General features: G+C 31.0%; 1 protein-coding gene across 1 annotated transcript in view; it reads right to left on the bottom strand.

Moving 5' to 3' along the window:
- LOC148271051 (protein unc-13 homolog B-like) overlaps nt 1–15,080 on the bottom strand; it is a 41,498-nt gene extending 26,418 nt beyond the window's left edge. The window contains exons 1-3 of the mRNA XM_088241892.1: nt 14,981–15,080; nt 10,967–11,093; nt 6,599–6,739 (exon numbers count right to left, since the gene is read on the bottom strand). Of these exons, the coding sequence (XP_088098018.1) occupies nt 6,599–6,739; nt 10,967–11,093; nt 14,981–15,024 (312 nt within the window). The 5' untranslated portion in view covers nt 15,025–15,080. The remainder of the gene's footprint in view (nt 1–6,598; nt 6,740–10,966; nt 11,094–14,980) is intronic.
- Nucleotides 15,081–15,087: the final 7 nt, after the last annotated feature.

The following is a 15,087-nucleotide window of genomic DNA, read 5'->3' on the forward strand; positions in this document are numbered from 1 at the left end:
TTTATTGGGGGATAAAAATAGTAGTTTGAATATACAAAATAATTCAACACTGAAACACGCAGGACGGAAAAATCCTGGTACCGACCCTAATGTAACGAAGGGTAGTATGGAGTTGACAAACAAGGATGTAAGTAAGCTGTTGAAATGTAATCTTTTAGGTGAATTTGAGGTAAAACTCATTGAGATAAAACTACATAATACTACTCGAAGTTTCTACAACGCGTCGGTATGTAATTCCGCCTTTCATTCGCTTTAATGTAGGTACATTAAGGTGTCCCGAGCCATAAGGGGCATTTTTTTTTTGCGAAATCAAAGACGCAAACTTTCTATCTTTTTTTCTTCATGGCCTGAATTATATAAATAAAAAATATTATTGCAATAAGACACCAAACTCAAATTCAACAATCACATTGGTCACATTTCTGTGAATTAATTAAATCTGTGGATTTATTTTGTGAATATCCAAGTCATTCAAAAGCCTAAAAATTGCAATAACATTGTAAAAATCATTTTTTCGTAGCTTGCTTGAATTTATCTATTTCTATAATAGAATCTATAATATTCATATAACGGGGATTGAATCAGTGGAAAGTACATTTTTAAAATCGTTAATATTTAGAATTGGATCAAATATTTTCATAATTAACTATTATGATCGTCTAGAGTACTTTCATATCTTTAGTTTAGAATTCAGAGGGATTTTGGTTGGTTTGATATTCTTGCACAAATTAATATCTAACTGTATAGATGCCCATGATATTCTTGCTCAGATTAACCTTTGTGTATCTCACCGTAATTGGCGTACCAATGCTGTCCTTGCTGTGGGAAATTATAAAACCAACATCGGATTCTTTTCCCCTTGCCAAGTCACCAATTCAATATATTTATTATTTATTACTGCGTTAAAAAAAACATTATTTTGCATATTTTATTTTCAATGTTAACTTTATACATTCCAGATAGAGCTTCCTGTGTTCTTGTACGCAACGTTACAAAAATTGTTTTTGTTCCTCCTTGACTGAAATCAAATCTTGAAAGTCCTGTATCAATTTTACTTCTCTTTCAGATTCATTGTTCACCGCTCTAAGCATTAATATTGTACATATATTGTAAGAACCGCGATTCCTCTTAAATTTTACCGATAGTTTTTGTCTTCGCCGTACATTCCGCATAAACCCGGATTTTTTTCACCTATCGTATGTCAGGCATTTTATCCCCTGTTTTAACGTACCTGAAGCGGGGAGACGGCGCGGTTTTGTTTGTTTTTGGAGAGATTTTAAACAATAAAAAACGTAATAATTTCTAAAATAAAATAAGGGCGCATTTGAATTCGCTCGACTGATTTTTATAAATGAGTGGGAACTGCCAGAGAAGGATTTAGGATTAAGCTCACTCTTACTTAGCTTAGGGCTTAGGGTACCTATCGTAATTTAAGAGGTTTATAAAAATAATGAAAATGTATCTGGAATTTTTCGTAACTCAGAGGCATAAATTTTAACGGTCTGAGAATCCGTTGTTGTAATACAATTTTATTGTTAAATAATGTGTTTGTAACGGCTCTTTATTAATTTGTCATCGTAATTTACGAACTAAAAATACAAAAGCAAGAATCGAGAGAAAAAATGGACCATTTAAAAATATAAGTTTTATTATTGTGGTAAGGCTATATATTTGTATGTGTGTCCTCGATTGACCGAATAACTACTAAACCAATTTACTTGCGGTTTTCAGCGAAATCAAGAACTTTGCCAAGAGCATATTTATTGTTAATCTTAATCGTAAAATCTTCAACTAATTAAGTAGAAAAAAAGTTAGGAGCGTGTATTTTTTTAATTGTTAACCAGGGCTGCATTCACCGAGAATGCATATACAAAAAAATAAAGGCTGTTATTTTTTTTCTGTATAAAAAAAGGTTGTTTTTGAACGTTTACAAACAAGATTCGTTTATTATGGATCCCAATCAGCTTTTCCTTTAATTTCTTATAAATTCTACCCATTTATTTATTTTAACTTTATTTTTAGTAACCCTAAAATAATACAACTGACATTCAATACATTTTTGAAAATCGCATTCTTAAATAAAGTGCACCCCTGTTTGTGAGAAGAACAGAGTTTGACATTTGCAAATATAATTCTATGTTTGAATATTAATTATTCAAAGTTTTGAAATTCAAATATAAACAAGTACCTAGGTTCCTACTTATCAAAGAAAAGTTATAATATTTTTTTTCTTTTTATCCGAACAGTTTTTATACGCTTTCACGAACAATCAGGCATTTTGGTTTCAAATTAAATGTCAAACTCACGTCAAAACCGGGCTGGCGGTTAAAGAGCGACTAAATACGCGTAGGGCAGGCCATTAAGCATGAGTTAAATGTCATAATTTTATAGGGTTTTGGGTGCGTTTATGTTTATTAAAAAGTAGACGGTTTTATTTAAAAATACCGAAACTGTTAATAATGTTTAATCCTAAGCGGAAACGCGGTCCAACTTTTCTTCATACAAACGTATGCCCTTATTTTCTCTCTGGATTATGGCATTTTAAATATTTACCATCGACGTGTATCAATAGTTTTGCTTTATTGATGAATAGTTTATTATGGAAACTAGAACTATCCAAAAACCCATAAAAACGACCAGTTTTATCTGGGTATTAGGTACTATTAATTTCGATTTCATAAATCGATGTTTTCGAATTTTAACAATATGATTTTGAAAAACTAAGAAAGTAAGTCTCATTAACGATGCACAAAAATAAAACGACTTTTCAAAGCAATCTTTTTTTAAATATAAAATTATTAAAATATTTTATTTTTCAAAGTTTATATCCAATCAATTCGATCCAGTTGATGGATAATAAACTGTTAAACGTCGCAAATCAATCCACCGGACAGGGTCTAACGAGATATGTCCAAAATTAAATTATCCCCATTAATTGCAATCACCCAGATTAATATGGATATACCTCCAATAACCTCCGTTCAATTTAATCGATACGCTATCGATGTAAGGGGAAACCAATGATTCAGAATTCATGCAGCTCAAGGGTGGTTTATCCTCTATTTAACTGTGATCATTATTCAAATTAGGGCCTACATAGGGCGCTATGTCAAAAACAACAATCGAAACTTAACAACGCTCGGGAGTTTGTTATTTTTGAAACGTAAATACAGTTTTATTTCATAGATAAGGTCGAAAAGGTTTTTCGTTTCGGTTCCGCTTTCATACGAGCTATTGTGCCTTGAAGGTTTTGATTCGTTTGTCAAATATGCGTCATCATGCTAGGGGAAAAGGGTCAAATTTTCTCGGTAGAATGACTCCGAAAATGAAGATATAAAATTTATGCAAATACAAACGAGATATTTTATTGTCAGGTAGATAGTACTCGTAGATATAAAAATACACGTTATTTTAAAACAAAACAATATTGGTTATTCCTAATAACTTATGTAATTAGAAATATGAATAGGATAAGGCTACCACTTAAAAAAATAACAAAAACACTATAAATATTAGTTAATATGCAACATTTCTTAATTAACTAACTTACTAATAGTTACACGTTTTATTCAAGGACATTGCAAAATAAATATTTTTGCGATAATAATACGCAGAGATACGAAGATAAACAAAAAATGTACCCTTTCGATGAACCGTTTTATAAACAGAGTTACAGTCGGTGCGTTTGCCTACCATAAAAGAGGTCTCGGGTTCTATACCGACATTTAATTAAATATTTGTTTTTGCTTTAGAATATTTCATAGTCCCCGGGGGCAATTACGAGAAAGTATAAAGTAAAATCGATATTCATGTACGAAAATTTTCTAATAGTGAGTTATTTACAACTCGTTGAAAATGGCCCTCAAAATTAAATATTTGGGTAAATCATAAGAACGCAAATATTTCTTTTTTCAATTAAAAAAAAAATAATTAAACGTTAACTTATTTATGTAATACGGGCCCTGGACTGGCTCCTAAAGTCTAAGACTGATCATCTTACCTTCATGTAACAAAATTGCATTTGGTTTATTGATCTTAAGGCGCATAAGGCTTTTACATATAAATTGTACAGTTTTGAGGTACACAAAAAATGCGAAATTCGGTAGAAAAAAAAGTGGTTAAAAACAAAATTTTATATTTATTTGATTATAATGAATATCCGCAAAGTTAGTGTATCAAAATAAATTTTATACGATGATTTTAATTAAGAACATTATTGCGACCTTAAGCATTACACAAAAAACTTGATAAGATAGAATTGACTATAACGCAATGTATTTTTCCGTTTTTTTTAGATCAGTTTTATAAATCATTTGACGTTTAATCATCAGTGTAGCCATTAAATGAAGCAAAGACACTTTGCTTAATATTAATCACTTTCTAGGAGGTAAATAAGATTCAGAATACCACCCCTGGAGCTATAAATAAGGATTTCACAGTAAAGATACATAAAGTTTACAGTTAAATATTTATTGCATTTTCGTCATAATGGGTCTATTTCGTCGAAACGAAATGATTAACGAAATAACTTTTAACTGTTTTTGGTTCAACATCATCAGAGCATCAATCAGAGCCTCCTTAGAGCATCAACATCACTGATACAGAGATACTTTAAATATAATAAATAAAATTGTTCAAAGGTCATTTTGATTCTCAACATCTCCATTTTAAACGAGTAAGAATGTCACTGATTTAATCGTAATAAATATTTTTTATTGTTATCTTTAAGAGTTATATGACAATAAAAAATATGAAAGTTTAGGAAATGACATAGCGATTTGTCTCAAAGTAATGTTCTGAGAGATATAACAAAGATATATCCGTCTATCGTGTAAAAAATGCACTTTAAGCAGAAAAATATATTTTCAGATATAAATTTGAAGTTGTAAAAAATAGATTTTAAGAGTGCAGTGGCGCACTCACACTAGTGCAGTTTTATATTATTTATTATGCACTCAACCTTTAGTAATTTTATTTGACTTTAACAAATAATCGACAATGTAATATACTTCAAATAATAGCGCAAGTGCCGATCAAGTTCAAAATCAACCAATCGCGAGGATTGCCTTTCAATCACATGGTGTACCGCTGTTGATTCGGTCAAGGGGTTTTAGGTTATGTTACAAAATTGATTGCTACCTTTTATGCAATGGTAAGCAGCAATTTTTTAATAAGTAATCTGCGAAAAATACCATTAATTTGTATCAACATTTAGATACATTTAAGTAATATGTAAATGGCTATTTTTTTGTGGTTCTTTGAAAATCATCTTTCTGCGATTCTATGAAAATCATCTTTCCGCTAAGGAGTTGACAACATAATATTATTACCAATAATCTATCAAATCAATTTAAACAGCATTATAAGTACCTTTGCGATATACGTATGTAGCTATATTCTATACTATTTGAAGACAACGTTTGTAAAAAAAGTTTATTAAAAAATACCACAACGACATTCCGTGTCGAGAGCTAGTGTCGATGGACTAGCTCTCCCTAAATTCAATAGTAAATACGGGAAAAGACCACTAGAGTACAATATACCAAAAATGTATAATATGCTCCTATTAAATATAAAAAAACAAAAAAACTTATCAGGCTCAAGAGAAAGACGTATGCTGAATATACTTCTGTAATATTACTTGTGGATTTCTTAAAGCTGGCGCGTTCACAATACTTATTCAAACGCATTGTGTAGAATCTGTGAATTAGCTCATGGTATGACATCGCACGGCATACGCATTATGAAAATAATATCTGTCTCTCTCGCGCTCAGACGCGCTTATGAGCGTGACATAGACAACTATTGCTTTGTTAGTTGCTAATCAAATGGTAAGAAAATATACACAGGATGCTTCTGCGTTCGTCTGAATTTCGCTGCGATTCTTAATAGTAAAAACATTATAATGAGTATTCGATGTATATGTATTAAAAACACTGATTTATGAATATATATTTTCATTTAATCGATTATCTAGTGCCGGCGCTTTCCCAAAACTTACACAAAAACATTTTTGATTTACAGAATATTGATTTTAAAAATCTTGATAAAATGTGAAATGTTTTTAAAAATCTCCTTTGGATTAGAGCGAAAAAAAAAACAATTACTTAAGAAAATGACATATTATTTTTATTTATTTTTAAACAAGCATGTTTTTTATTTGATATATATATTTATTTTTGCACCAGAACAGGCCAGGTGGCCCAATAACAGCGGTGAATCAGAGTAAAGAGCACCCAGGCTTGAGAACAATAACATTTATTTTTTTGTGTTCTTACCGAGAATCGAACCTGGAACCTTCCGTTTGTGAGTCAAACGTCTTAACCAACACCATTTTGTGTTCATTATAATAATAATTAATACAGTGTTATTAAAATGCAAAGTACAAATTAAATTAGTAACAATAAAGATAGCACATTTGGTTAGGATTTAATACAACTTTTTTTTTTATCAACTTCCTGTAGATTTTAAATGCGTTTGTGTGAGTTTTGCGAACGCGCCAGTTTTAGTTAAACAACCAGTACACATAATGAGGTAAGAAATACGTTGATTGTGGGGTTATGTAAGAAGTGTAAAGGAGGAAATGAAATTGACTAACCTGAACGTGGTAAGGTGCCACCTTCTCCTCCCCTTTGATCTCCACGTTTATATGTAGTCGAATAGCTCCCGAAACAGCTGATTTGTCCGTCCTTTTCTCCAAGTTATACCACACGTCCATCTCGCCAGACAATGTTCGGACCTACAATCCAAGCATATTTGTTATTAATAAATTCCACAAAAGGAGTGCCGCCGGAGTGGTATGTTTGTCTCGGCATAATACCGCACTCGAATGATTTTTCAAAATGGATAGACATTTTTGAGATGTTAAAACGTTTTATTTTTATTTTTCTATATTATCACGTAATGCTGACTGCAAATAAAAGTTAGAAATTAATGAACAGAAAGCTGACAGCTTTAAAGCAGCTGATATGTACAGATTTTTGTTTTATTACATGTTTTTTTTTCTATACAATCTAATTTTATAATTTTTTAGTGTTATAGCTGTTACTTTCCAAAAAAGAGACTAGCTCTTGTTCTTGGAGAGTGAATGATACTGTTATATTTATTTAGTAATTTAAAATATATAATTTCGAAGATACATGAGAAAAAAATAAAATAAGACAAGTATTTATTGTTAATTAAAAAGATCAATATTATCTGCAGGAGCTGTATTCAGCAAGCAAATTGCCCTATTAATGGGTGAGTTATGATTTATATTTGTATGGCTTCTGCGTATGTGAAACAGTGCAGATCTCGCTCTAGTATAATTATTGGGAAGATAAATATACACAGTGTGTAACTGGCCACGTGGCCACTTAAACCAGCCAATGACAGGTCATAAGCCCTGTAGATGCCTAGACTTCCATATTACCTTCTCTTAAATGTTCTTTATCTCTGTTATAATATGTTAATACAAATAGATCTTTATGAATGCATAATAAGCTTACAGCGGTGAAGTAAATATACAAATTTCGTTTTTGTTTTTTTTAATATACATTTTTTCAAATTTAAAAATGAGCAAGCACCAAAAGTAACACGAAATGTTAATAGATATGCGTCATTCGAAAGAAAAAAAATTGTTCTAAACATATTGTGTTTGCTTTTACGTTACACACATAATTTTATTTGACCACATCAAAATGGAATGTCAAGTAGACGAAAATGAGCATTTTAGACACCACCTTCCGTTCGCGCTTAATCTAGAGAATAAAGTAACCAAAGCTGCTCGCGATATTCGCACAGTGCACGGTAACGTGCTATAAATTATTTATTAATTTGTTGTTTTTTTTATGTGTCCTCTAGTTCTCCTTATTTGTAAAAAATAGACACAAATTATGTCAACATCCAACATTTATTTACATGTTTTATAATGTACGGAGGTTTTTCGTTTCAGGTCCCGACTAGCTAGGAATTTCCTGTGTTTAGGCAGGACCTTTTTTGTCACATGTGTTTTTTCATTATATGATGCTTGAATAATTAAAATCAATAATAATATTTTTTTAAATATGAATGTAAATTACAAAATATATCAAAAAAATAAACACACAAAATATAAATGATAATAATAATAAAAATTTGAACACTTGTAAATTACAAAATGTAAAAAAGATAAAAAAAGATAAAAAAAATAAAGCAGACAAAATATTATGGTATTAAGCACTCTAGAATATTTTATTCGAAAACGTTCTGACACGCACACACAATCAAAGTTTAAAAATGTGTTATATAATCTTAAGGTTACCACACCGATTGTTGAAAATAATAATGGTTTATTTATTAATCACAACAATAATTCCTTAATCTATTAGGTACATTATTTTTGGTAATAGATTCATCTGTATATGCACTATAAAATAATATCAAAACATGACAATCTGCAAGCAATTTTTGTGTACAATTTTTATTATCAATATTATTATTACAATATATTGAGTTTGTTCAAATGTTTTTAAACAAAATACTGGATTTTACCCCCCAGGAAGTCATTATGATTAACAAATTACAAAAGGGATAGATACAATTATTGAGAAGGGAGTATGGTAGTCTAGGCATTTACAGAGCTTATGACATTTTATACACTGTGTATGTAACATTCACAATTTTGCCTATGTTTAACAGTCAAATTTATTCAATTCTTCCGTCTGTTGATTTGAGTGAAGTTAAAGAGCTGAAACCTTTATTGTTGTGAAGAGATTCATCTGATTAAATAATTTCACATACTAGGCAACGCCTGGAATCAATCTTCCAATTTAAAAAACTTCTTCTCGGACCAGTTGGTTTTATTACAATATTTTGAGTTTGTCCAAAGGTTTGTAGACAAAGTACTACATTTCAACCCCTAGGGAGTCATTAAGATTAATAAATTTCAACAGGGATGGAGATAATTTAAGAGAAGGGAATATGGACAGTGAGTAAAGAGGCCATTTAAACCAGCCAATGACAGGTCATAAGCCCTGTTAATGCCTGGACTTCCATATTACCTTCTCTAAAATGTTTTCCATCCCTGTTGTAATTTGGTAATATTATTATTATTTAATAAATGTGTTTTAGTAATTATTCCGATTTTCCCTATCCAAACCCAGTAACCTTTTTTTGCAAACTTATTCAATTGAATCCGGGTTTTAAAACGTTTTTTTAAATTGCATGAAACAACATTCAATAATTACAAAAATCTATAAAACATAAATTTAACATTCAATAAGTTTAAAAAATTGCGTGTTTTGCTGGATATAATATTTGACCTTTAAACGTATGAAATTTTCATACAGTAATGGAGTGTTGACTAAATAAAAAAATATTCATACTTTTATAAATTGTGTATCGTGATCCTGTAAAAAGAGTGATACTGAAATAATTAGTAGTTATTATCGTCACGTGATCGTATCAAGTAACTATGGAGAATTGTAAACAAAACGATACCATCAATAAAAATGTATAAAGTGCATTGCAAGTTGAATTTTTTAAATAAAAACCGGTTGTTTTTGTTTACAATACATAGGATTTATTCCCCGATGTTTACTGTGTAAAAATAATTCGTGAATTGAAATGCTTCCAAAATAACAAAAAAAAAACTCCTTCTTCACGTGTCATGTCGGGTCCCCCCAAAGTTGACGTCCACTCGGGAGAAAGCTTCCCTATCCCGAGCAATGCGAATCAGCGCCTCCACATTTCAAATCCTGGTCCATGTTCGAATGTTTCGAAGCCATGAAAGCTGTTTTCTTCCGACCCTTCTACACCCGTCGATCCTCTCCTTCGTGACAAGCTGAAGTATGGTATTTTTTAAATTTTTAAATTTTTATTTTTATTTCTTTTATTTAGGGAACAAACAGTACAGTTACAAAGTTTTATATTTTACACAGTTAGACTTAAATCTAATGGACCAGCGAAGTTTCCATATTATAAAGTAATTATATGTAAGGTTATTAATTAAAGTACAAAAAAGAGAAGGAAAAAAACATAAATTTCTTTATATATCACCTCTCAACACATGGCCAAAATATGAAATCTTACGGAGCTTGACGGCGGTGAATATTTCTCTATTCGTATTGGCGAAATACTACACTGTTGGTTCTTGTATGGGTCAAAGATATTCTTAATGTTCTACGGTGGATCCCACATTTTAAATGCTTCAATTAGGTTTATAAGTGTCCACGCCTCTACACCGTGCAGTAAGACAGACCATTCTTTCTCAGTTGAACTGTCAAACTATTAACATAAATTTGCGATGAATTTTACGACATAGTTGACTAATTTGTGCCGTCGAATGACCGATATGAATATTAAAATTATGCTGAAAATTACTAAAATATTTCTAAAAAAAAAACGTTATTCCATGAAAAATTGTTTGAATTAAAATATTAAGCTATTTTTCTTATAACTTAACCTAGAATTTAAGGAAAATACCAGAAAAATTTTGGGACTTAAAACATTTTTATTTCTTTAGAAAACATTTTTTTTCTTCTATGACTTTCCTGTGTAGTTCATTATTTTAACAGGATTAAAACGAATTTTACTTAAAAACTTGATATTTGTATTAATACCAATGTACAATGTACCTAAGCCGGTCGAAAAGTAATTATATTTTCGTTATATAAAGCATTTCAGTATATTTTTTATAAGGAATATCTTAAAAAGAGATTGTTTTTATCTAATGTTTTTTCACTTTATTTTTCAATGGGGTGATTTCGTAATAACGGCGTTTTAAGAAGACAAAATCGTATAACATATACCCTTGCTTTTATCAGATGATAACCTTTACAATATAATATCACAAACATTTTAAAGATTTTATTATTCATTTTATAACTTAATTATAACTAAATAATAACTTAAAACTGCAAGTTTAAATATGAACTAATTGGTAGATAAACAAATATCAATGTTTTTGCCACTAATTAATTAGGGTGTAAAGAAACCATTTTCTTACCTCGATGATTGTTTGTCCTAAGAAGTCGTCAGATTCTCTTGTGAGTTTTTGCCTCAGCTTTGATTTAAGATCATTATCTTCGTCCCAAACTCGTACTTTGATTCGATCTGAAGAGTTGTGGCACTCACTAAGAAAACACAAATAAAATGTAATATGAAATTATATAGAAGTGCGATGCAGAAGCGTTGATAAGAAAAAAGGAACATACTTTATTTTATGCCATAAAGACTCATCACGAAGGCGCTTTACAATTTCATACGTAAACTTACATTATTAGCTAACAGTACATATTATTATATTTTCTCCATCATCAGTCCACTTGGAATGCATATTTGTCAATTTCCGACGTGTCATCCGCTCGAGATGTTTTGGAATCTTACCGAAGTGGTTACGTTAATATCAGACGTGTCGGACGGAGATAACTGACATGGTATTCACCTCAGTAATAACAGAAACAAACCAATTTGTTTTATATGGAATTTATGGCGTAGTCGATATACGAGGGTTGCTACTAAAGTTTTGAGATAGACAAGTAAAAACAAATATTTATAATCGAAAATTGCTTTATTGTTTTTCAAAATATTTTCCTTGAAGATCAAAACACTTTTGCATGCGTTTGAACCAATTTTAGAAGTACTTTTTCCAGTCCGATTGAGGTACCTCCAAAACATGTGATTTGAACGTATCAACCGCTTCTTCAGGCGTCGAAAAACGTTGACCTCGTAATTTATTTTTGATATGCGGGAATAAGAAAAAATCATTGGGTGCCAAATCAGGACTGTACGGCGGATGACCCATCAATTCGATGTTTTGAATGCTCAAAACTTCACTTGTTTGAGCTAATGTGTGACAGCTTGCATTGTCGTGGTGGAGAATGATTCGTCTTTGGCAATTGGTTTCCCTTATTTTTTCAAACACTTCTGGCAAACGAACGGTGGTGTACCATTCAGAATTGACCATTCTACTGTGCTTTAATGGAATGGTGGCGACATGTTTAGTTATTCAGAAAAAACAGGCGACCATTTGCTTCGAAGTGCTTTGTGCGCGAACAACTTAGACCCATACAGTCAATTGTTGTTTAGTTTCGGGTTCATGTGCAAAAATCCATGATTCGTCACCGGTCACAATCTTAAAAACATCTTTTGAAGAACCGCGATTGATTTTTTAAACATTTGTTTGCACCAAACGACACGAGCCTTTTGCTAAGTAATTGTCAAATTATGCGGTATCCAACGCGAACAAATTTTTTTGACGACCAAATGTTTATGCAATATTGAATGTATGCAAATATAACTATATACCACAACAGCTGATTTTGGACGACCTTCACAAAATTCGTCCTGTAACTAAGTGCGACCACGATTGAATTCAGAAAACCAGCGAAATACAGTGGTTCGAGATAGTGCTTCATCACTAAAAGTCGCAGCAAATTGATTGGCACACTGTTGTTTATGTCACACATTATTGCACACGGTTTAATCCACGTCAAAAGTCATAGAAAATTATCGCACGAAAATGTTCACAATTTAGTTACATTTTTTAACAATTATTTTTTTAAGTATCTGTAAACAACACAAATATCACTCGTATGACAAAACGTTCCGAGTAAGTTAACCATTTAAAATGGCAAACTTTACGATGACAATATCAGATTAGACATATTCACACTGGTGTTGCCATATCTCAAAACTTAAGTAGCAACCCTCGTACTACATTGAAAACGAGAATGTTAATGTTGAGTGACGTTAACATGCGCTACCCAGGGGCGATTTAGTGGTGTTACGAAATTTAACAGTGCTAATGTATAATGAGCGCCCGAATTCCATCTTTAAATACAATTTTATTTAATTTTTTTTCCCGGGAACGAAGAATCTCAAATGAGTGAGATGTCGGATATTGACGAATATGCTGCCGCAACCTAGGGAAGTTTCGATAAAAGTTAACAGAAAAAATCCAACTATGTTCCTAAAACTCAGATATAGAAAGCTGACAACAAAAAATCACTTTCGAAAAAATCTTTGTACATTTTAAGTAAGGTAAAAAAATTATGCTGTTACGTTAACGTGAAAAAATATAAAAATAAGTAAATGTCACAAAAACACGATATTATGTGTTATATGGCGAGTTATTCAGAAATATTTTTTCATATTAATCAACGATTTTTCCGTAAACGACGTAATTTTACAAAGCATTTTTTTTGTAATTTATCTTTTTACACCCAATTTGCTGTTATTGGCAATGTGGTTCAAGGGAACGAGAAATGACAGATAGTTAAACGACTACCCGAAGTGAAGGATTTATGCCAATATTGATGAATGCGTAAAAAAAAAATATTCTCCACATTTTCTTAATATTTTGATGAAAATAAACCTCACCTGAAAATGTAAGAAAAATGTAGAGTAATCAATATATCATAAAGACACATTTTCTGGTAGGTACATATTACGTAATAGATAAGTCAAATATAAAAAAGAATATATTTTTACGTATATGCAATAAAAAAAAAACTAAAAGTAGTTTAATATTATATTCCCTAACAATTTAATGAAAGATTAGACCCTTAGATCATACATATAATAATTCAAACACTTTTAGCAACGGAGAGTAAGGGAAAGGTCTTTTAACAGAATCAAAATCTAAAGGAAGCTTTAAAGGCTACACCACATTAATGCTCCTCAAATCAAAGGTATATAGAAGATCATCTTATTGTATATTATATTAAATACCTGACGTGGGATAATAGTTTCAAAATCAGAACAAAAATTACAAGTATGAGTTGGTGGTGGCAAATACATGAGATTTTTTCAAACAATCCTAAATTGTTTGAAGAAATCTCATAAGTTAATTATAAAATTGTATTTAAGATGTATTAAAAAAAAACAATTGTATTTAAAAAAAATGAAAAGCTTTTGTTAATTTCTGGAGATAAGTTCTCTTGACTAAAATGACTTTTCTTGATCATGTGGGCCATTTTGGTTCAGTACTGATTTTTTTAAACCGCTTAAGAACTACACCCGAGTATACTCGGGCGGGTATTACGTGCGGCAATTCCTACATCCGAGATAACTCGCGCCAACTTAACTTGCAGGAAAGACCACTCCCGAACACACTCGGGTGAAAATAAATAATGCTACGAGCCACTGGGTTTTTTTCTAGTTCTATATATATATTTTTAATGAATTTCTTTTATATCTTGACCCACGCCATGCACCATAGTATATCGACATTTAGTCCCATTTTACGCCTGAAACGATTTTTACGAAGGATATATATGTATGTTCAGTTAATTTAATTAACTTAAAAAAAAAACTTTTTTCCGTTTGTTAGTTTTTTAATGATTACTGAAGCGTTTTACATTCTGAATTTCCATAGAATCGGTCTTTCATTCAAAATATTTGTATAAATAATTTTCAGAAATTTCATAAGAAATCTGAAAATGTTTTAGTCTGGCAACCCTAAAATACACTTCAGGACCTCCTACTACGCCAACTTATTTTTGTGGATACACTTGGGACAATTATATTTTTATTAACTATGTAATTTTTAGATTGCTGATCAAATGTAAAATACAGGATAAAATATTGGACAGCACTACACTGAACTGAAATAAAAATATAATTACGTGAATAATTTTTATTCACAATGAGGAAGTTCTGTGCGGTGGGAAATTGATTATATATTTTTTTTTTGAAAAATTGCGTAGTCCAGTGATCCAGCAAAATCCCAATAAAATTTTGAACGCTGAGGAATTGAATGAAAAAAAAGAAAGGTAACCTTCCCTGAAGGGGAAGATTCCCATTGCGATTGTCAAGCATCAAGAAAAGCATCATAACACATTTTTTTACATTCGATTAAGACATTCCTTCAGTTGGTAGTAGAGGGACGCTACCAATAATAGATGAACGCTTTCTTTTTAAATGGAAATTCACAGATCGAATAATTTGTAATAAAAAAAATAAACACAACATTTCATGCAATTTTTCTACGCACAAAATCATAAAATAAAATACTTACAAGTAGAACTTTTCATTCCAGACTGGATTTAACTCTTGAGGCATTGTCCTTGTTCTCTTCTTGATTTTAGAAACTTGAACGGTGACGTAAGGATCAGAAGTCCCACA

Source organism: Micrasema longulum, unplaced genomic scaffold (assembly GCF_059751315.1).
Source record: "Micrasema longulum isolate JH-2025_06_02 unplaced genomic scaffold, ASM5975131v1 h1tg003140l, whole genome shotgun sequence".
NCBI classification, from domain to species: domain Eukaryota; kingdom Metazoa; phylum Arthropoda; class Insecta; order Trichoptera; family Brachycentridae; genus Micrasema; species Micrasema longulum.